The 24,151-nt window shown below is 39.7% G+C and overlaps 1 protein-coding gene across 1 annotated transcript in view; it reads left to right on the top strand.

Moving 5' to 3' along the window:
• MYOM3 (myomesin 3) overlaps positions 1–20,983 on the top strand; it is a 40,896-nt gene extending 19,913 nt beyond the window's left edge. Inside the window, exons 17-36 of the mRNA XM_019547605.1 lie at positions 484–671; positions 1,700–1,826; positions 2,355–2,533; positions 2,609–2,723; positions 3,688–3,844; positions 4,462–4,571; positions 5,307–5,351; positions 5,517–5,653; positions 7,365–7,509; positions 9,026–9,085; positions 11,734–11,801; positions 12,095–12,205; positions 12,867–12,954; positions 13,941–13,979; positions 14,976–15,081; positions 15,767–15,930; positions 16,531–16,567; positions 17,920–17,942; positions 18,042–18,097; positions 20,076–20,983. Of these exons, the coding sequence (XP_019403150.1) occupies positions 484–671; positions 1,700–1,826; positions 2,355–2,533; positions 2,609–2,723; positions 3,688–3,844; positions 4,462–4,571; positions 5,307–5,351; positions 5,517–5,653; positions 7,365–7,509; positions 9,026–9,085; positions 11,734–11,801; positions 12,095–12,205; positions 12,867–12,954; positions 13,941–13,979; positions 14,976–15,081; positions 15,767–15,930; positions 16,531–16,567; positions 17,920–17,942; positions 18,042–18,097; positions 20,076–20,339 (2,219 nt within the window). The 3' untranslated portion in view covers positions 20,340–20,983. The remainder of the gene's footprint in view (positions 1–483; positions 672–1,699; positions 1,827–2,354; positions 2,534–2,608; positions 2,724–3,687; positions 3,845–4,461; positions 4,572–5,306; positions 5,352–5,516; positions 5,654–7,364; positions 7,510–9,025; positions 9,086–11,733; positions 11,802–12,094; positions 12,206–12,866; positions 12,955–13,940; positions 13,980–14,975; positions 15,082–15,766; positions 15,931–16,530; positions 16,568–17,919; positions 17,943–18,041; positions 18,098–20,075) is intronic.
• Positions 20,984–24,151: the final 3,168 nt, after the last annotated feature.

Raw genomic sequence — 24,151 nt, 5'->3', positions numbered from 1 at the left:
TGTTACACCTTCACTGCAGTCATTTTGCACTAGAATCTGGGTCAGTTTCTTGCACTACTCTAGTCCAGGCCGCATGTATAATTACACACCCAGTTTATCTGGAACCCTTGCTCCAGTCACATAGCTCCCCTTCATCATTCTCCAATGTATCACATCACTGTCTTCACTCCTGTCTCCTTTGTGTCTGCCCATCAACAACTAAAATTACAGAACAAGGCACAAAAGGATCAAAAGTCTCCAAAACCCTCCTCTCAAACAATCTGGATGGAAATCAGGCCTTTAATATCCCTTTACACTGCTCAAGTGATGTAAAGGGGCTGTAGTATAAATGAAAATCGAGCTTGATATGAACATGCCTGGTGCTGATAAGTCATTCCAAGTAACTCAACTTCCGCAACTATTTTCTTCGTCTCCAACTGGATTGCAAGCTTCTACTACATTTTATATTTTCTTTTCTTTCTCTTTCTCACCATTATCACATAGCATGTCCATCAGAACCACGTGACTTTGCCCTACTGAGCTGCGGGAAGAATGATATGGTCATTGGGTGGAAACCCCCAAAGCGCAAAGGGGGAGGAAAGATTCTGGGCTACTTCCTGGATCAGCATGATGACTATGAGGAAGACTGGCATGAAATCAATATTAAGCCTATTCCCCAACGAACCTTTAAGGTATCAGTTTCATATTCCATGCTGTGTTTCTGAGAGCGGTATTGGGAAGCTGTGTCTGTAAACAGAGGCACTACTACTTCTGTATTCCAGACCTTTCCCTTTCCCTCTTTCCCTCCTCCAAAAATACTTCCTCATCCCACAGATTTGAGGGCCCCAGAAAGTCTGATGGTTTCTGTGTTAGATCTCGCAATGAAGCTCTGTTCAGGTCTGCCCACAGCACATTCTGGGGCTATTTGAAGAGTTCTGAATAACACAATATTCTTGTTATCCTAATTCATCATAACTCAGCATCACATGTATCCTTTCTGAAGTATTTTACAAGATGACTGTGGGATCTATTTTGGAATTAAGAGAAAGTTCATTAAGTTCAATAAAACCACTTTAGGCAGTAAAGAGCTGGGAGCTATGGAGCCCAAAGCACTAGGCCACAAGACAGGTGAAAGATAAGCTGTGTGGAGTTAGCAATTCCCTGTCTGCATACAGAGAAACTGGGATACTAATTGCAGGCTGTGTATTTTGGAGCAGAAATCCAGGAGCAGGGGCTTTGAGTGAGACCTTTACTAAAAACGGGAAGACATGACTTCTTGGGCACAGCACTTGCCAGAGTGGCTGACTTGAAGGACTCCTGAGCAAGGAAACTTCCTGCTTCTCTTTTCTCAAGGATACAAGCCCATTTGCTTTTTTCATAAGAAAACAAGATTCCACCAAGAATGTCCCTGATTCATATCACAGAGCAGAAACAACCCTGTGAGATCTCAAATTTTAGCTAAGTGCTCAGGCCCAAGGGGCAATACTACCATTTGACAATCTCTCTTTTCTTTCCTAATACAATGCTTAAGCGGGATGAATCTATTTGATGAATTGAGTTATCTACAAAATCTCTTTGTTAATGGATGGGAGGGTGACTTGGGGATTGTTCATAAGATCCTTGTGCACCATCATAAAAATATGGCCTTAAGGTTCAAATTACAAACACATTTTGCTATACAAGGCTCTACTAACATTCTCCCTTGGCTTCTGATCCCAAGGTGACCAACCTCGAAAAAGGACACTCCTATGAGTTCCGTGCTTGTGCAATGAATATGGCTGGAGTTGGGAAAATGTCTCAACCTAGTGACTTATTCAAATGTGAGGAATGGACCATGCCACAGCCAGGTAAGATTAACACGTGTAAGCAACCAGGAAAATGTTCCAGAGCCCCTCCTCAAAAACATGCTACCAAGTCGGAAATGTTGGCAGCCTTCATGCTTTGGAATCCCATCTTCACAGCTTGGAGAGAAGCTATTTGGGGTGTGCTCACACAGCATGCAGTGCAGTGGGGTTCTGGTTCCTGACTGCAACTCCTAGGCACTACTTCAGTAAAAGTAATTCATATAAGATCCCTGCCATACTTCTTGTAACCAGCTAGAAGCCCAGTGCTCTCGGATCCTATTTTCAGACCATGGGGAATCTTGACAGATTGTGCTAGGCTCTCTGTATAATATATCAGTACAGGGGTTATGAAATAGGTAAATGTGGTTGTTGTTATAGAATACCTGCTAAGCAGTTTCTGCTAATAGGACCTCTTCTGAGGCCTGTATTCATATGTTGCCATCAACCTACCCACCTTGTGCTCTCAGGCACATTACTGTGCCGTTTATTTTTTAATGCTATTGTTTGACAATCTTACCGTCCTTGAAACAGGCCCCCCCTATGATGTGAGGTGCACTGAAGTGCGAGACACATCCCTGATGCTACACTGGGAAGCACCATTGTATACTGGAGCAGGTCCGATCACCGGCTATCGCGTAGAAGTGTGTGAAGAAGGGTCAGAAGAATGGAAGCAAATAAATAAGCAGCCAGTATCCAGCACCCACATGAGGGTTTGTATATACACAAAGTCTCCAACCTTCTTTATCATTTAATGCTCTCCTTATTTATTACCCTTGTTTTCACAGGTTTCTGACTTGGAGACTGGGAAATGCTACATTTTCCAAGTACGAGCACTGAACAAAGCAGGGGTTGGTCCTCCTTCAGTTCCTTCAGATACTGTGATGGTTAAAACCAAACCAGGTATGTAACTAAGGGTGACTATATGATGTGTCTGTTGAGTTCTGTTCAATAAAAAAAAAACACTAGGTAGATTGCACAGGCAGTAGCTTGAAGGGAAATGTTGGCTGTTTATCTAAGACACTTACAGGGTTCTTATTACCATCTCCAAGTGCCTTATATTCATTGGAATATTTATCCTCACAGCACCCCAGTGAGGTAGGGAAGGGCTGCTTCGCCTTTTGGGGAGATGGGGAACTGAGCCATGGAGAGGCTAGGGACTTTAACATAGTTCTCTAGCCAATTTCTCACCCACTGCATCATCCTTCATTTTTTGCCATTCACAGAAGTCTGTAATGTATCTGAGAGTGGCAGCTTCATGCACACTGCAGATGGAAGCTAATTACAAACAGGCTTGCAGTTAGTACATGTTATCATTCATCATAAATGTACTATGTGCAGAAGAAATAAGGTGCTTTTGTTGCACAGTCTTTATAGACATCTAATTTAGCAAGACAAAATGGGACTATAATTTAGCACTAGCATAAACCAGCCTGATTTTTTTTCACTAGAGTTACAGCAAAGATTAATTTGTCTAATTTTCTTTGGGGAAAAAATATTTATCATAACAGCCCAATGATACACAAAAGAAAGGTTTGATTTATACCTCAGGCATACCCACTTTGATTTTTAAAGGATATTCCAAAGACAGGCTTCTTAGAAATATTATTAAGGATTTGCTTATTGCATGTTTAATTCCATGTTCTTAACAAAATACACTGACAAATACAGCCACAAGATTAAAAGATACAGAGCCAAATCCAGTTGCAAGAATTCAGAAATTGACTCATCTGGAAAATATATGTATGTCTGCATAAAGATCCAGTCTCTGTTGCTTTGTCCCTGAGACAAAGAGAAAAATTAAGTTGTCAGCATAGAAGTTGTGTTGTGCTTTGCTTGGGTGAAAGACAGATTTTCTCTTCTGCAGGCATAAATGAGATTGAACTTGGAGTGGATGAAGAAGGATTCATTTACATGGCCTTTGAAACTCCTGAGATGTGTGACTCCTCTGAGTTTATTTGGTCAAAGGATTATGAGGGACCTCCAGATCCTGACCGAGTTAGAACTGAAGATCAAGACAACAAGTGAGTGGACAATGCGACACACTTTGGGAAAACAAGTTTTGAAATGTGGACCAGGAGACACATAACCCACTAATCTGGGGAAAAAAGCTTCAGAGCAAAAGGCTTCCCAGAGAGGCTTTGGAAAACACTGTTTTCACCCTGCAATACAGATGTTCAACCCTTCCAGCAGAGGTGGATGAAAGAACCAGCTTAAAAAATGTAAAACCCTTTTTGTCCCTTCAAACCTTGGATAAAATGCAGATATACATTTTGAATAGTTGTGCAGTTAATCTGAAATGAACCCAAACTCCCAGTTTTATGAAAATTTCCAGTCCCTGTTCTCCATCAAACAACACTGTGGAAATTACACCAGAAATTAATTTGGCCATTGCTCCTATTTTTTAAGCAAGTCTGGACCATTGTCTTGACTTCCAACTGTAGCGTGGTTTATGGAGTTCAACCAAGCCATCAGCATCAATCCATCAATGCTAGTCTATTGCTAATGCTTTCAAACATTCGGCTCCGCTATCCCAGCATTACATGTAAAGTGTTCTGCTTGCCTTCTAGTTTTACAAACTCTATCCTTCTAGCTTCAGTCTAGAACTAACTGTAATGTGTTTTTCTTTTTCTTCCCTCAGATCTAAGCTCATACTGAAGGATCCATCAGAAAAGGATCTGGGGACATATTCAGTGGAGGTAACAGATGTGGATGATGATATCTCTGCCAGCCATACTTTAACACAAGAAGGTAAAAAATAACAATTTCAGAAATTTTCCAGTATGCCAAAATCATCTCATTCTGAATGGTCAGACAAAAGCTCCTTCTAAAACAAGAGGAGATGAAATGGTAGAATGGAGTAGCATTAGAAAGATCATTTCCTATTCTTTGAATGACCAGATGCAACTGTCTTTATAGGATTAGGGGGGAAAAAATGAAGATTGCACTAAAGTGGAATGGAAAGAAAATTTTCTCATGCTTTCTGACAGTATATGAATGTGATGCCATGGTAATTTAGTATTTCTTAAAACCTTTCCATGAATTGGTGCTGCAATAGAGATAGCAACCTCATATTTCTATCAAACTAGGATTTGTTTTCCCAGCTTCAATTAATCCCTTAAACTATGATGTTTCATATTTATTGGGTTCTACTTGATCTGGATGCTCAGATGTAGTGCCCGGGGGGTAACATGCCTTGCTACAACTGCAAAGGTGTATGTTGAAGCCTTGTTTCAGACTCATACTGAAAGCCATTAAGCAAACTGAGAAGACACTTATGGTCAGGCAGGATGCTAGTCCTTATGTGCCTTTGGCTAGAGAAACTGGAATTCCTTCACCACACTAGCCCAGTGGATTTTTAGGTTCAAACTGACTTTTGACTTGACCAGAATGGGTAAGGAACTAATACAAACATAAACTGAAAAGGAGGTTTGTGGTCAATTTTGCTGGATTAATCTAAACCACGTGCTGCTTTTTGCATTTCAGAACTGGACAACCTGCTGAAACGTAGCCATGAAATCAAAAACCCGTGTAAGTAGAAGTAATAGTGTTTAATGTTTTTGACCACTCTGTAATCTACAATAATGTGGAAATCCTAACCTAGCTGAGTTCAATGGCACAACTCCCACTGATTTCAACTGAATTAGAATTTCATCCTAAATCCCCTTGACCCACCACACTCCCTTTGTTTCCTAGTGATTAAGCTGATTTCTGGGTGGAACATTGACGTTCTTGAGAAAGGAGAAGTGCGGTTGTGGTTGGAGGTTGAAAAGCTGTCACCAAATGCAGAGCTACATTTAATCTTCAATGAGCAGGAGCTTATAAGCACTCCGGTATGTGTTTTAAAATTCTGACATTACCCTTCTTGGCACTGGGACATAACAGCACTATATTTGAACCCAGGGTTGGAGGAGATTGTTCACTGAACCTAGCCCTGTCCAAATACTTTTCCTGATACATGAGGTAGCTGAGGCACCTCTGACAATCTGCTCTAGCAGAGACTTCCTCTGCAAGAGGTATTGTCTAGGAACAATCCTACCCCCTCTGTGTTCACTTGACATTACAAGTGACCCTGGTGGACTAGCAGATTCAGTCCCACATGTACAAGTTATCTCTGGCTAAGTATATGCTAAGAAATACCATCTTTGCCAATTTGATAGACTTGCATTTTTTCCTTCTGTAAACCCAGCAAAGCTGTCAGGTTTCCAGTTTCCACACTACCTCTTTGAATTGGATAGATACAAATCTTCAAGCTTTTGAGAGTAGATGCATGTGATCTATTTCTACATTTGTGATATTGAAAATAACATTGTATCATGTGTTGCAAAGTACTCCTACATTCCTGTATATTTTAAAGAAGATATTAACTCCTTCTTGGCCTTCCCATCTCAGAACCTAATACCATGTGGTTTTTAAAAGCGTATAAGACTGGACTGCAAGATGGGGGGGAAGGAGGGAGAAGGAATTAGGTATTTCCAAATTAAATAAAGAGGAACAAAACTATCTGCCTCTGGTTTAAGTGTTAACTAACAATATCAAAATGGAGATACTGTGATAAGTTAGATCCAAAGCATTTAAAAGGCTTTATTACATTGTTTTCTCTAGAGACAGAAGGTATATAGGAAAGTTATATAAGGCTTTATCTACTACAGTAATGCTTTTTCTCACATAATTACATGGTAATGCATGATTAAGCAGTGAACATAATGATAATGGTAAATATTTGCTCCCAGTAAACATGTTGCTAATATTTTAAAATTTCTGATGAATTTAAGGGTGTACATTTATGTGCATTCTTCTTTACCGTCCAAGTCCCCAGAGTCTGGAATAGACTCCCCCCAGAAGTGGTGCAAGCACCTACTCTGGACACCTTTAAAACCCACTTGGATGCTTATCATGCTGGGATCACTTGACCCCAGGAGACTTCCTGCCCTTGAGCAGGGGGCTGGACCCGATGATCTTGCGAGGTCCCTTCCAGCCCTAACGTCTATGAAATCTATGAATCTATGAAATAACACACTAGTGACTGGACAGACTCCAAGGGCAGAAATGTCACCTGCACTGCCACCCAGATGTATGGTTAATTGTAGTATATGGTTTCTACTTACATAAAAATCCATGCAGACACACAGAGACTTGGTGAACTGAAAGGTCTCTATTATACAGTTAGGACAACTCCATCATTACATGTGAGACGCAATGGAAACTTTCCTTAATTAAGCTATTTTCCAGGGAATTACTTTGTCATGAGCAGGTTTTTTATACAACCCACAAGCCATTAAATAAGTTTATACAGATTTATATTTTATGTTGAAAAAAAACCTTTTTAACAACGTTTATTGTGGGGCCAACCTTTGGACCGTGAATACACCAGGTTAAGTAAACAATATGGAAAGAGAGGGAGTCTCTGTTATAGCTCTGGCTCTGTTATAGCTACCTGACAGTGGTGATATACAGTGGAGTCCCAGTCCTAGGATTTGGCCCTTAGATTGTTTCCCTATTGAAAATATGTCTACTTTACCATGAGTACTTTGTCTTACATAGACACATAAGATCAATTTTGACAGAGCTAATGGCCTCATAGAATTGATAATCCAGAACTTCTGTGAAGACGACAAAGGAACATACACAGCCCAACTACAAGATGGAAAAGCAAAGAATCAGTTCACCCTAGCTCTTGTTGATGACAGTAAGTAGAGATTCAAGACCTCTACTGAAGACCCTTAAACTCGGTGGGAATTTTCCTATTGACTTCCATGAGCAGGAACAGGCCCGTAGAGAGTGTAACCTAATCTCTATAAAGTGTTTCCCATAGTTATATTGGGGGAAATGATTGAAGTTATCAAGTATTTATTTTAATACACTTAATCAGTATCTGTGAACCTTCCTTTATGTTAGAATCTATCTGAATGGCTCTTTAGCACTTCTTTCTCCATGCCTTTGATTTTATATATGGAGATCCAGATAATAAAATCTGGCCTTTCTATAGCATCAGAGCCTTACATCTGTACTCAGACATTTTCTTCTTTATTTGCTGTGTACATATTATTCTGATGGAGCGGGAATGTCCAACTGGTGGCCTGCAGACCACATGTGGTCCATGAGACATTAAACTGCAGCCGATGTGGCTTGTCAGGCTAGCTCTAGAGCCTCTGCACTGGTACAGCTCTGGAACCCAGGGAGTAAATACTACCACCGCTTTCCCCACTCCCCACTCCTTGCCACTCACTGAATTTGGGGTCTTCAGTCACCATTGGTGATGCAAGTTGGCAACAGCAGACAAAGCAGGGAGTAAGCAGCAGTAGCATTCACCTCTTGGGTTTGGAAGCTGTGCTAACACAGTGGCTCCATCAACCACCCTGACAAGCTGCTGCCCCACCATTGGATGTGACCTATCTGGCCAATAAGAAGCCATACAGTCTGGATCCAGCCCAAAAAGCCCAATAAGCAGGATAGCCCTGTGGTATAGCATACTCTGCTCCTACTATGTATTACTACATACAGGTAGATGATGTGTATTGTGATTTATAAGTATTTTATATTTACCCTAATACTGGCCTGAAAATCTACAGTTGTGACCAGCTTGTTGCTTAAATTAAACTGAACCTAAGCAATAAAGAAACTGGAGTCAATTGTTATCCCAGTAAAAGCCCATGCAAAAAAAACCCCAAAACTCTCTATGCTCTGTGTGCTGGTCAAGAAAACATTTTTAGCTCTTTGGAAATAGAAATTTTGCTACTTGCTAATTTAAATTCTTCCCCCAAAAAATGTGTAGCCTTTATTTGTCACTTCTTTATATCTGACTATTTCTAACACACATCCTTTGAAATATTTCAAGTTTGTTGACTCTGCCCTGCATACCTTGCCCATCCAAAATACATATTTAATCATTAGAAATGCTAACTGCATAAAAAGTGAAGCTTCAAAGCCTCTTTACTGTACTTTGAACTTTTGAAAATAAATATTACATGGGGAACACCTAATACAATGAAAGGGTTGTAAGACTGGCATTGCCAAGGTTTCTATACTGAATAACAAACACTTAACTGAGATAAATGAGACATTTTTTAATCACATACACACTCTATGGCAATCTCAGACTAGCAGCCCTCCTGATCAGGAATGTATGCTATGCTACATGGAGAGGAGGCTTAAAAGTAGTCTAGTGCACTTTGGTTGACTCTGTTCCATTACTGTTTTTGCAGCTTTTGATAAAGTAGCAGAAGAGGCTGCTGCTAAGCGGAGAAAATGGAAGAAAAAGCAAGGTAAGATAGTCCCAGGGCCTCTGACTGTGGCAGGCCTGGTAATAGCTTAATAGCAAAAGGTGAAACAAGCATATTTTACCAAGTCCCCAAAATTTAAATGAAAAGTCAATCGTTCTCTTCTGTATAGTCTTATATAAATTGGTTTCAGTCTCAAGATGGGGCGTCTTATTTAGGTTACTGTTTGCAGGCTATTTAAAATCAAACCAAACTAAAATTTAAAGTATTTCAATAGTTTGGGTCCATGCTGCCAGCTTTGCCTAGTAGAGGTTCCCTGAACTAGAGCCCTACCTCTGAACACCCTTGAATCTTTTGAAAAGTTCGATCAAGATGTTATGAATTACACTCTTAAAGCCACGTGCAGTTTGCTCTAGGCTGGGGCAATGATCATGCAGAGCAAGTATTCAAAGTCAGATACAGAATCTTTATTTGCTGCAGCGAGGTGCCTCCAAGGAGGGACACCACCTACCAGATATAATACTATTTTATACTTTGTTAATATGTCAGCATTAGTTCGTGATTAGCTCATGCTCATAAAAATAATCATCTATTAACTAAATCACTATTCTATCCAATCAAGTGGCACTGTGAGCATGAACACTGAAGTTTAACTCTTGTGACTACACGCCCCATATATTTTTGCCAAGATGAATCTTATCTTACAAAAACAATCCTTGTACCACCTCTAAGGTTGACGAGATTCCTCTGTTGACCAGATTCAGCTAGTTTCATATCTTATCAGTAACCCTTACATGGTACCCCTCTTCCTCCAGCCATCTCGTAACTGCTGTGTCTGCTTGAATGAAATGGAGGCAAAAGGACAAGGAAATGGCCTCACTAGACCATGGGCAGTTTTTCCTTTACAATGCATTCAAATTGACTATGCAGACATGCCAAAGAGCGTGGGATACCAACACCTTCTAGTTATTGTCGACCAACTCTCAGGTTGGCCGGAAGCAACTACTACTAGGAAAGCAGATGCTCCCTCAGTTGTGAAGTTTCTCATGAAAGATATTATACCGTGCTTCGAAGTACCAGAAGTAATCGATTCTGATCAAGGGTCACACTTTACTGCAAAGATTTTGGAAGAAGTTTATTGATGCTTAGGAGTTGCTAGGCAACTCCACACCCTGTATCATCCACAATCAGCTAGACAAGTGGAACGGATGAATCAAACTCTTAAAACTATGATAGCTAAGTATTGCAAAGAAACTAGTCTTAAGTGGCCAGAAGTACTGCCAATAGTACTGTGGCACATTAGGCGTACCCCAAGGATGCCCCTAAGTTTGTCCCCGTTTAAAATTCTTTTTGGTAGACCTGCTTTGGTCCCAGGAACGTATGTTCCTGCACATGCCAGTCTCTTAGATAGAGATGAAATGTTGTCTAGGTTTGTTCTTAGATTACAAAAGGAGTTTAAAGAGAATAATACTCAGGTGCAACTTTTCAAGGCTCCATCTTTGAGTTTACAGATACATGAATACAGACCGGGTGACTAGGTACTAGTTAAAAAGATACCACGAACTTCCCCTTTGAAACCTAAGTGGGAGGGGCCCTATCAAGTTTTGTTATGTACATATTCTGCTTTAAAGCTTGCAGGCAAAAGCAGCTAAATACACCATAGTCACGTGAGGAGGGCACTGAGCCCATACCCAATATCTAAGCCTGAGTGAGGATCAACTATCTACTGCATACATAACTCTACAGACCCCTGAACTGTTGTGAGAAATTATTGAAATCTCAGATCTCCGCAAGGACTTGCTGTATTCATTATAACAGTAATTGTTCTAACTGTGGTAATTGTGTGTTGGCAGCCAGGATACCGTGGCAAATTAGAGCAATCATGAGAAAGTCTATATCCTTGGTGCTGTTAGTCTGTGCCTTACACCTGGGAATGTCTTTACCAGTATACCCTCCCCCATTAAACAGCAGTGTGAGATTGCAACCCAAGGAGAATTATTATCACTGATTCATTCAGAGTTTCAATCGTGCTTATAATCTTTCACAGTGTTGGATTTGTTCTCAAATTCCATTGACACAAGCACATGGGTTTCCCCTTCTAGGATTAGGAATCAATATACAAAACAAAATGCATATTTTAGGGCTCAGATCCAACTACATTTCCATGTGGTGACCAGAATATCTGGGGAAGTTTATTGAAGGGAAAAGCACCTTCTCCTCTCTCTCCCACACTTTGACTGATGAATAAGGAAGTTTATAAAAAAAATACACCTTTCAGGGAAAAGAGTAAAATGATTAAATTGGAAAGATCGATTTGCCTTCTGACATGGGTCAGTAATGACGCAGTTAGTGCATATCAGGGGAGCAGACTGGAAGGTGTGTGGGTTAACTATTTTTTGCAATCCATCTGCAGAGTATTTATAACCTCTCAATACTGACTTGCTATGCAACAGTTACTAAATTAAATAAGCTGCTGGACAGAGTGACCTACCAGAATTTTAAGAAAACAAATGTCAGTCTCAGGAAATAAAAAAAATATAGAATATGTAACAGCGCCTTCTGCAGTTTGATCGGTGCCTGTCGTTATTAGAAGCCGCTCATTGCTGTAGCTTACCATGAGGTGGCGCCATGATCATATCTTATATGAACATCTGAGTTACAAGAATGAACAGCAAGACTTTGTTCTCTTGTAGGGCCTCATTTTATAGAGAATTTGCAATGGAAGGTTACTGAGGACTGTGAAGTGCTACTTACTTGCAAGGTACGTAGTAACATACAGGTGATGCTGCGTACAGGTGCATCCATCTATAAATACTCCCACTATATACTTGAAGGGGCCTACGTAAGTAACATCCAATCCAACAAATGGATAGATGCTTAGAGATGAAAGGCAAAAGACAGAACATCCTGGCCAGGAATCCTAACATTTCTAAAAACAAGGGAAGAAGCTTCACCAAGTAGAGGGGCAACCCCTTAGGAAAGCTGATATAAAAAAAGATATCCTGGCATTCAGATAAATCAATATTCTGATTTCTACACTTTTATTTCAAACAGGCAGCAAACTTGAGGAAGGACACCAGCTTTGAATGGTTCTTCAATAAAAAATCACGATCAGATGGTCAGTGTGACCCAGAGACTGGGACTGGAGTTCTTTGGATAAAAAAGGTAAAGAAAACGGTGCAACTCAGGATCTTTTAAGTGATATCACTTAAATATGCTATTTGTTTTGGGCAGCACACAAATGTGCAAAGCAGTGTACGAATATAGAAGACAGAATGGAACAAGAACTAATGTCTCAAAGTTAAAGCCAAAAATTGAAACTACAAAATGTGCTGCCTTCTCCAAGTCTTCATATGAAGATTGTATCCCTTTCTGGAAGATCTGATATAGTCAAACACAAGTTGTTGGGTTTAGTACCAAAATAACTGAAAGAAATATGATGATCTGTGTACACACAATGTCAGGCCAATGATCTAGTAATCCCTTTTGGCCTGAAAATCTATAGATCCTTGCCCCAAGAAGCATTAGCAGATGAGTAAAGAGGACTAAGCGGTGAAGTGAGTTAAGGAACTAGACTTTCCTTTCTGCAGTGCTAGGTTTGTTCTCAGTTTGTCATGTTAATTTTAAACAAACTTCCCATATCAAAACAACAAGACAGACCATGTGAGTGGAATCTCTGCTAAGGTGAGATCCACAACAGGAACAACAAAGATATCTCAGGTTGGGATAGATGTGTACGGACAAAGTTATATAGGAAAAGCTTACAGAGGACTAGTTTCGTTGGCATTTAATTCTAACTCTTTCAATTTTTTAAATATTTTGCTAGATTACCAAAGCGGATGAGGGAATATACAGAGCAGTTGTTTCTGATGACCGGGGAGAAGATGCTACTGACCTTAATCTCACTAAAGAAAGTAGGATAATTTTACAATAGTAGGCAATATTTTACACACTTTTATTTGTGACCAGGCTTTTGATGTGGATTTTAAAATATACTATTTTTTTTTATTGCATGTGCTGTTTTAGTAGCTTGTTTGTGTTTCTCAAGGAGACACAGTCTGCATAAAAAGATCACTAGCAAAGTCTGAATTTTCTTCTTTTTCCCTTACCTGGAAAAAGGAAGCACTGTTGAAATATATTGTTGCGTGCTGTAAATTTCAAGGATAAGAAGCATTTAAGATGGCATTAGGGTCCAAAACTGGACTGAGTACAAACAACCTCTTTCTTTTTACCATGAACCTGTTAAACATCCAGTGACATCAACAGGAGTCTTCAACCGGCTTTAGATCAGAACACATTTACATCCTATATCTATCTATGTCATAATTCATTTATTAACTGAGAAACTCAAGTTTCTACTCCTGCTAGCACTGCCAATCCTCCAAAACAACAGATGAGCAAATTGGCTCTGCTTTCCATTTTACATCCCCAAGAAATATATCAGCTGAATTCTGAGTGCACAATCTTTATTAACGGTGACATCAAATTTGTTAACTCCTACTTTCATTTGTCATATTATAGATTTGTTCTAGAATTCAGATAACAAGTAAGTATAGAATCCCTGCTCTCATAATATCATGTTCACATAGTTATTATTCAGACTATGACCATGTTATAAAGCTTCTCATACAGCAAGGAACAGGAGTGAAACTCAGAGGTATTCTCAGTCCTCTCTCAGCAGAAATCAGTTGGCTCTGTTTCCCAGTTTTACATTCAACCAGGTTATCTAGCATCTGGCATTTAAACCTGATACATAAATAGGTATCCCATGAAATGAATTGTTGCATACACTAAATGTTAAGGAAGCAGGTTTTAAAGCTGTAAAAATTCTGTAGGTGAATCAGATGTACTTTGCTAGTGAATTTATGGCTAATTCAGGCACCTTGCTGTGTATTTTTAGGGTTTGAAGATCTTCTCAAAGAGCTATGCAGAATCAGCGGTAAGTCTAGTTCTTCTCATCTTTTATTGTAATAATAGTACTTAGTAGAAGCAGGGCACTTTTCTGCTAACAGACCAGGGCACTGCTCTACTAATAGGGAAACTGAAGTAGAGAATGAGATTACATGCAAGAGAAACACTTGCTTCAGACAGGGATTCAAGAGTTCTCCTATGTTCAGACTGACAGGACAATCCTTTCTCTCTAATAAACTTCCTTGTGCTGTAAAGGTTCTCAGTGTGGAAGTAAAGTGAAAGAGAGCAGAAGGCATTTAAAGACTGTTGGAGTTAGAGGAACGTGGGGATTGAAGTAGGGAGGGTCAACAGTAGGCAGCTAAGAAGTGAGAGGAGAGGGGAAAGAACTGGGAGAGTGGCAGGGGTCCTGCGGTTTGTAAAAGAGAGGAAATGAAATAGGAGTTAAATATTCTCTGCTCTTGTCCTTCACCTTAGAAACTGGACTGGAAGCTACATGATCCATTTAACACATGCCACATAAGCTGTTCTTTCTATTCAGATACACATGCAGCTGTTACATTCCAACATCAAAGTGAACAGAAACTAAAGTTTCTATGGCCTTCCCTACTGCAGGGAACTGCTGCTGACTACAACTGTGCATCTAACCTGGTGCTGCATAGACTACACCAAGCCCTATTCATACACCATGGTTAAATCCTGCTCAGGTCTAGTGGTAAAGCTGTTATGCTACTCCCATCACTGCTAGCAGCAGGGCTACAGTAGGGATGGGAAGGTTTGAGAGGCAGCCTTGGAACAAGTACTTGAGAACCAGACCTCTAGCGCAGATACTGGTGTCTCCACAAGCTGCTGAGGAAAAGCCCTAAGATCTTCAGGTGTTAGAATGCCAGAGTGCTCTCAGCTGGCCATGTTCTCCAATATGGGCAAAACATTAATGATTCTTTAAAAAAAACCCAACAAATTAGGAGCATGTATATAGACTCTTTAGTCACCTTGCTTAATCTCTATCTTGTAATTCCTTAATTAGCCCTCTCTGCTACACCTCTGAAAATCCAGCCAACTGCTGAAGGTATCAGACTCTACACTGAAGTGAAGCACTACACTGACTATATGAAAACAACCTGGTATCATAAGTGAGTTGTTCAGACTTATTTACAAGATTCATAATATACTGCTGTCTGTATTATCTGTCACTAGATCCCCGAGTGTCTGAGCCTGCAGTGCTTGAAGTCAATGAGAAATTTAACTGAATGAGGACTTCAGGGTGCTAAGTGCAACTGTCTCTTCATACTGAATTGTGTGGGAGCTCTTCAATTAGCAGTCATGTTCTATTTATTTAAGATGCACAAATGCTGATGGGTGACCTTTGCTGATGCAATAACAATGCATTTAAATGAAAGCTCAATTATGGCCGTGGAAGGAAGAATTTTTACTTTGGTTGTAGCCTATTACCCCTCATTGGGGAAGTGTCACAGTCATTTGGCATCTAATCAACCTTTTATTTGATCATAACAAAGCTTTTTCCAAATGTTAGTTAATTTAGTCTCATATCATCTCTGTGAAGTATGCAACCCCTGTGTAATTAGACCCTTTTAACTGATAGGTGTGATTTAGAAGCTAAGGTCCAGATTTCTTAAGGGGTGAGGGGCATAGTGCAATTTTCAGACTCCAGGGTACCTGATTCCCATTGGAATTCCAGGATTCCTGGCTCCCAGTCTTTTTTTCCCCTAACAAACAGATCTTACAGAATCAGTTCAGTGTTGAAGCTTGTGCAATTTTACTCAAATATCTTTGAAATTATATTGTATGTTTACCTAGGGATAAGCGACTAGAAAGTGGTGAGAGACTGAAAGCTGGGAGTACAATGGATCAGATCTGGCTTCATATACTGAATCCCACAGATGCAGACAAGGGGAAATATACCCTGGAATTATTTGATGGGAAAGACTCTCACAAACTATCAACCGATTTGTCTGGACAAGGTGAGCTGAGGCTAAACACTTCTGTTGTAAGGGACAGTTAAACACCTGTTACCTTCAGAGATTTTCACCCAAATTTGGTCATAGATTCTCCTTAAAGGCATGGTATGGGGGAGGGAAGCTAGAAGTTAGAATGGAGAAGCATACACAGAAAACTGTAAGATGCATGAGAGGGGAGTAACTAATGCCAGGAGCATTGCTGCCATGGAAGAGAGAGCTCCCAGATAGAAGGGTGAAAGGAGCCGGCTGTCCAACAGGATGGCTATCAATTGCTTTGTTTCTTCCATAGAGCTTGTGGTTTGCACATAATATTTGTGTTTCCCTCTGAGAGAATGTGGCTTTGGCGCCATAACAGAATTATCTTTCCCTACCTCAAAGTGTCTCTGTGGGAAGACAACGTCAGGACCTTGATCTTTTAGCAACATATAAATAGAGCTCTCGTATTTCCTTGAGGCAGATAGAGATACTGTCCATAGAATACAATGATGGATATAGACTAATGCCTGTATAAATAGATAATCCCTGTTTAAAATGTTATGTTAAATCTATTAAGGTCAATGAAATAAGAAATACCTTCCCCTAAAACTCTTCTGTTCTTTGCAGCTTTTGCTGATGCAATGGCTGAACATCTAAGACTAAAGTAAGTTTCTGCTCAAATACTTTATTTTAAAGGGAAACAAATGCATTTTGAGGTTGTGCTATTTGTTTTGGTCCTTTTTTTTTTCTCCCCTTAACAAATGCATTTTGGTGTAGCTTCTCTGCTTCATACTTTGGAAGAGCAATCAGGTCATGGGAGATTTCTCTTTATGAGGAGCACTAGTGATGTGGAAGTTACCAATTGCAGTAAATTATTCAAAGCTTATATCTGCAAGGAAGCAAATTAACCTTGGTAATCTCTGAGCAGTGCTGTAAGCAAGCCACAGCTGTACAAGACACAGCAAATTAACAAATGGGAAATTGCTACCAAGGTCTAGAAGCTCTGCACACTTTTAGATATAACCTTCCTTACTTCAGCAAAAATAATTCAGTGTGTGACATGCCAGGCAACAAGTAGAATCCTACAGACAGAAAACAGCATGTTAAGTCTCTTTGTCAAGTGGAGCCCAGCACCTGCAAACCAGACTAGGGTATTTCAGAGAACCACTGACTTCAGTGGTCTCTGTTTAGATGCAAATGGCTGAAGTACACATTTCACTGGAGGATCAGGGCCTAAATTTGTAACATGTAGAAATGGGTCCCCAAAAGGGGAATTGAATGGTATGTCATACCAGCCTTAGGAAAAGATATTCTTCCTCCGTTACAGCTGATGGCAATGGAATATTGCTAGCCTCTGACAATTGTTCAGTGGTTATAACATGTTATGAATAAAAGGGTGCAGCTTGTTTTCTGGTAAATGGCAGCTCCTGTCATCAAAAACATACCAAACTGTCAGAGGAACCAGGCCTCCTGCGTATGGAATTTCCCTCTCACATGCAGAAATGGGCCTCTCAGGAACAGTGCTGGGACCATGTAAGGAAGCCTGTATTCTCCCTTCCCTCACAATTATACTTTTTTTGCACATATAAAACAGACTTCAGCTTTCAGGATTGTCACTCTGAGTGCTTCGGAATTAAACAAAAACTTTTTCTAGATGGGAACCTGAAATTCCCACATGAGACTCTTTATTTATGGATCAGTGGAAGAAAGTGCTTAAGCCCTTGTGGGTTGACTAGGCTTTAAACATATATTGGAGAAGCTCCATTATCCACTGGCTCCTCTGAAGTTCACAAGAAAAAAAATATTCTTTTTTACAGATCTCTTTCTCATTCCAGAACTTGCTCAAAGGAAAACAAAATAAAACTCTTTATTCACCCCAGTGAAAGACAGAATACTGGAATTTTCCACATATTTACCCTATTCTCATACTTTGCTTTAGTGCCCCTCTTTGCTTTCCCTTTGGAAATGCAGTTCCATAATAAATTACAAACCTCTTTATCTCTTTCTCACTTTCAGGGAAGCAGAAATAGCAAACAAGTGTAAGTAAATAAATGTGGCACATTTCCCTCATTCTGTTACACAAATCTGAGTGTTATGCCTGTATGTAAAGCTAACGGTTTGTTTTTGATCCTTTCCAGATCGTGCCAGAGTTGTCCAAGGTCTGCCAGATGTTGCTACCATCATGGAGGATAAGGTAATATTGAGCAACTGTCATGCATTATTAGGTGAGGTTGCCCTTAGCTCATGTATAGATATTGCAAGGATTACTGGGGGTGCAGAGCACAAGGTGCCCTTCTCTTTAGTGTTTTCAGCAGCTATGGCTCTGTGCTTTCCTGAGCCAGCACAGTTGTCAAAGATCTGATGTGACAGAATCCTTATGGCTAACATCATCCAACAAAATCATAGAGCATAGGAAGGGAAGGGAACTTGAAAGGTCATCTAATCCATTTCTTGGTTGCAAGGTGTTCCTAAACTATGATTGCAGATGGTTCTTACACACACACATACCCCTGCCTACCCTGTACCATTAAGCAGTTTTGAGAACCACAAACCTAGTTATGTCTCAAGGATTAATTTCTTGCCTTTGTAAAATGCAAAGATTGTTTTAATACTCACTGTAAGAAGATTTAAATGAGCAGTCCCTACTTATTCAGCTCCCCCCTTAGATACCACGTGCTAGATTGCAAGTGCTGACAATTGCTTGTTGAAGCTGTTTAAGTGTCTGACCATGTCTATCCCACCCCTACTTTTAAACCAGTGGTTTTCAACCTTTTCTCGTTTGTGGATTCCTAAACATTTTTGCATGGAGGTGCAGACCCCTTTGAATTGTAAGTGCGGGTATTCACATACTTTCTTGATCAGTCACCTCTTACAGACCCCATAGAGATATTCTGTGGAACCCAGGGATCCACAGACCACAGGTTGAAAACCACTGTGTTAGACTAATAAATATAACCATTGGGCTTGATTATTCCATCATTGACACTAACCTTATGCTCTGGGCTAGATTCTTCTTTACTCTTAGGGATTTTGGAAGTGTAAAGGGGACTCAAAATTACTATAATTATAAAATGTATCTGCCTGAAGATCACTTTATACTAACAGAGTGGTGTGTAGGGGCACAAATGGGAAGCAAGCCCATTGACTTCAGCTCATTAAGGTATAAGCAATAGTGAAAAGAGGATTTATTTTCAAAATGACAGCTGCTAGCCGTAGAAAGGAATTACATTTAATTGCAATGCTGTGATTTTGAAACCAAAATGCCTCACTGCAGGGGCGTCTATGTGCTGCAGGAGCATGCAAGAAAAATAAAAATGTGGAGAAGTCCTATCCATTCACATTTTGGGGGTTTCTGTTTAAACTTTGTTCAGACTTCTAAATCTATCCAAAATGTGCACAGCTTAATAGCATGAATTGCCATGTAATTCTCTATTTTAGTATGAAGCATTTAGCTTTTGTTTTGGTAAGCTTGCTCCTGAATCCTAGAACGCTCGCACTTCCTTAAAGCACCTTAGTTCTCCTAGCTCTGCCACCTGATATTAACACAATCCTATAATGAATTCTTATATCATAGTGAATAAGTTCCAGTTAACTCATAATGATAGAAACTAGAACAGCCCTGAAGTCTGAGGTCATGTTATTGATCTTTAATATTTTCAAAGTAGTAAATATGCTTATAATCACAGACATGTTTCTATATAACCAAAGATTTGCATACTACAAACTGTACCTTTCCACTTCCTGAAAGCAAAATAGTACTGCGTTTGTAAGATCATGCCATCTTGTTGGACGTTAAATAAGAGAAGTACAGCATGTTATTTGTGTCAAAAATTGGGGAGTGGGATCAGAAGGTAACATTTAATGTAATTTGTATGGTGCTTTCTTTCAAAACACTGAATAATTGATCCCCAAATTTTGGGGGCCAAAAGTGCCCTTGTAAAATAGAAAAGTAAATATTGTCCCCATTTTACAGATGAGAAACTAAGACAGAAATGGCTTGGCTTACCCAAGTTCATGCAGTGAATCAGTGTTAGGGCTGATTAGGACTCAGGAGTTCCTGAACTAGTTACTCTATGGATTTTTAAGAAGGAACTTGATTTGCTCCATTATACCTTCAGCTACTAGATATGAACTGTCATTGTAATACCTACGTTTGCTGTGTTTTAATACAGACCCTGTGCTTGACTTGTTGCATCTCTGGTGACCCTTACCCAGAAATCACATGGTTCAAAAATGAGAAGGTAATTGTCTTTAAAGATCGTTACAAAATAGAAGTGAAGGGAACAGTTGTCACAATTACCATTGAGAAAGTCTGCAGTGATGACACAGGAAAATACAGCATATTTGTTAAGAATAAATATGGCTCTGAAACAGGGCAGGTTACAATCAGTGTATATAAGCATGGAGAGGAACCAGAAGCACTACAGGAAAAATAACTTCCATCATACTCCAAAACACAGATTTCTGAAGGGGATTAAACACTGAATGTAAGGCATCTAACTCCTTAGGGTTCCTTTGAACTTCTCAATCCTAAAATTGAGACCACTATTTCTCTTTCCTGACAATATCCAGGTATAAAATAAACACAGACACAGTGCTGTTTGCTGGAAAATGTAGCAAACTAAAGTGATTTCTAGTAAGAGAAATGAAAAAAGCCCTTCAGTAAAGCATCTGCAAAATTCTAGAGAAATCCTTCAAAATTTCACTGAAGTATTCTAGCCTAAACCTACAAAATTACATAAGCTCCTCATAAAGGGCATCTCTTTTCAGCTTACTGCACTGTGTGGGATAGACGAGAAGTATACAGGAACTTTATTTTTAAGATCTTTTCATATTAAAACTCTGTTATTGAATATTCTGTAGCAGGTAATTTGTGTGTGTGTTATTAAACTTATCTCTGCTGAACCACAATTCAGCACAGTCCTCCAGGATATGCCTAACTTGATGTTAGTAGACCTACTCGTGTGCTTAAAGTTAGGTATATTCCTAACTTCACTGAATCAAGATTCTAATGCATTTATGTTTACAGTGCTAAGTCATGTAGAAGTAAAGTAAACTAGTGTTTTTAAGTCTCCATTGGCTATACTGAGGAATGTGTGGGCTAATGCTGTGTCTGCCACTGTACTGTGGGATCATAAATTCATATGCCCCACAGCTGATATTTCACTATAGCATACTGTAGACAGTCATGTTGTGGAACACCTATGCACAGCTAGGTGAACAAGGGTGCAATCCTGTTCCTTCCTAAGTGTCCATTTTTGGCACCTGTGCATCCAGGGGAATTCTATTCCTAGGTCTATATGGAAAACTACACAATCATGCAGAGTGGTGCAAGAGAAAAGAAACCATCTTTTTCACCAAGGAGTGGCTGGAGCTCTCACTTGGAAGTAAGAGGTCCTGTATTCTGCCCCACCCCCTTACCCAAAGCAAGTTTAAACCCAGGGGTCTCCAACTTCCTAGCACAGCACTCATACCAGCACACGATAGATTAGTCATTATCCATGGTTCTTTTTCTGGCACACCTTTTAAAGCTGGCCCTCTGGGCAGCCATGACAGGGTGATATGTGGGGCCAGGAGAGTCGAGCCTTGAAGGTACATGGCTCAGTGACAGCTAGCTTAGAAATGAAACACTGGGCCTTGAGTTGGAGCCTGAGCCCTTGTCCTCAGTGGGGCAGGAGCTGCCCTCCAGCCATTTTTTTCCCAACAGCTATATTAGTGACTCAGCTTCAAAAGAAGCACCAGAGAAGGCACTGAATTACAGCTGACCTGTGTTGTGCGGGTTAGCATGCTGTGCTGGGGAATGAGAGAACCTGGTTCAAACCCCTTCTGGGTGAAGGAGGCCCTGCACCTCTGGCCTCCCAGGTGAGTGCCCTATCCCTTAAACTATAAACCAAAAGTGGATTGAACACGTGCACCCCATTTGGTTTCTGAGGCTAAGTCTGGTAGTTACGGCTTTGGGCCAATTCCATTTTCGGGCATGTAAGTGCGCCTCCACTTACGGAGCAGCACTTATGTAGCAGCAGTCTTATGGCTGCTACTGCACATAGTGAGTCTGCACTCCCACACAGTCGTTCAGTCGTCTGTGTGTGCAGGACTGTGTGTTCAGGATTTCCTCTGGGCATGTAGATGCCAAAAATGCCCTGAAGATAGCCAAAAAATGGCCACTTATGACCAGGAAAGAATAGAATCTCTCCCCAAATGTCTTGACCTGTTTCTGTGCCAGATTCAGCTCAGAACAGAGTAGCATAAGCCCAGACATTCCTGACTGAGAAGTTGAAAGTTTGAAAAACATTAAAAATATTTTTACACATTTCACCTAAATAAACTTGTGTCCTTGAGCATATATTTGTAAGATATAAGCAAAGCCTTCTATCCTACATGGTGTAACTGCCTCCCCATTTAAATCAATAACTGTGATTTGACTTTGTATAAATAACAATTTGTCTGTTGGGTTAGACCAAGTGACAAGCTTATGCAGTGACAGACTATTCTGAGAACTGTGACACATGCCAGCCCCCAAACAAAAGCTTGATTTCTATGCTAACAGGAATCCTGATGAGCTAAAAGCTCATTATTTTCTTCATTTTTTAAAAAAATTATGAGAATGAAGTGAAAGAAGTTGTCATATCCACAATAGGTTTTTTTAAATACAACAGTTGGAAGCATCAGGAACACAACCAACTTTTTCTGAGAACAGGTGATTTTTATATGTCAACTGTGATACTTGTAATGTTTCTGTTTTGAAAGCAGTTTATTCCTTGAACAATGTAAAAAGGAAGGACAAAACGTAACAATAGAAATCTAAAGGAATGTAATAATCTTGGTTACATGACACTTAGCATGTTTAACAGCTAGTATTTCTAAATTACCCACACTTTCAGAAGGCTTTCATAGCCACTGTTTTATTTGTTAGCATTGATCAAGGATGGTGCTTGCCTTTTGTACTATAGCTGATACTTCACTGTATGTAGTGTAAGCAAAATAAAAATGTAAATTTGACAACAATATGTGAGTCGTATCTAAATACATCTTTGGAAGACTGTTTAGAAAAATGTAGGGATGCATGTGTGGCTGGGTGTGCCGCTGGATGAGAAAAAGAAGAAAAAAACTATTCTTATTTGAAGGTAACTTCACTATTACTAATTAAATTAAATAGACTGTTTCAAATGTATGATCTCCATATCACAGTTATAATATCTATTATTGTTCTCAATCCTTGGAAACAGATTTTATCTTGATAGGATTATACACAGCTGCTGACACCAGAATTTGGGCTGCAGTTGGTATTGGTTCAGGTACTAGCTTCAAATAAAGAATCAACAAATAAGATAAAGGAAAAACAGGACTGAAGCAGAGCAAAGGCTTAGTGAAAATGGGTAGAAGACTCCACCCTTCCAGAACTTGGAACAGAACCCAAAATTCTGAATCTTGCCTCTTCTGTAAGCAAATATTTGTTAAACTTACTGGCAAAGTGACCCATTCTCTTTGTATTTTGGTTCACTTAGAGACTAGAAATCTATTGTGTCATTTACCCCATTAGCTCATATGGCAGAGGTCTGTTCAGTGGATTTACAGGTTTCAGCTCTGCTGATGACCCTCATACATGTCAGAAATTCCATCAAGAATCACCCTACTGTTTTGAGGAATGTATACACAATAAGTACATTGCAGAAACATTATTAAGATTGAAAAAACAGTAGGTAATCACGCAATTGAAAGCTGCTTCATATCGCATATGCACAAAGGTGCTGACTGAAGGTTCACTGGTAATTGTAATTCTGGCATTTTCAATTATGTCCTAGGCTTTGGAACCTTTTTGTTGTTCAGATACTGCGTACATGTGTGTGGCTGTAGACAGGTCTTTAAATTTAAGCTAGTTTGCTATTATACCTGCAGTGAAATTTGTATAGACAGACTTCCCAAACCTGTAGAGATTTGATGGCGAGAATGGAGCCTTAAGGAGTCATTTTAAATAAAACTGGTTTTGATGTTTATTAGCTTCTGTTAAATTATTCTGTATATATGAAAGATGATGGGTCCCACTGACCCCACTTAGCTCATGTTTGTAACTGTTTTATATTTTTTTTCTCTTTTCTGTATAACTGCCGCGTGGCACTCTCACATTTATGTAACCTTGAAGCCTTCACTGTTAACCAAAACAAGTGCCTGGTACTACTTTCTGCTGCCTTGAAGTCTTCACTGTTAATCAAAACAAGTGCCTGGTACTATTCTCTGTTGGCAGTAGGCC

The sequence above is a fragment of the Crocodylus porosus genome, unplaced genomic scaffold, assembly GCF_001723895.1.
Source record: "Crocodylus porosus isolate Cpor-Errol unplaced genomic scaffold, CroPor_comp1, whole genome shotgun sequence".
In the NCBI taxonomy this organism is placed as follows: Eukaryota; Metazoa; Chordata; order Crocodylia; family Crocodylidae; genus Crocodylus; species Crocodylus porosus.
The sequence above is the reverse complement of the archived record's forward strand: the minus strand, read 5'-3'. Positions and strand labels throughout refer to the sequence as shown.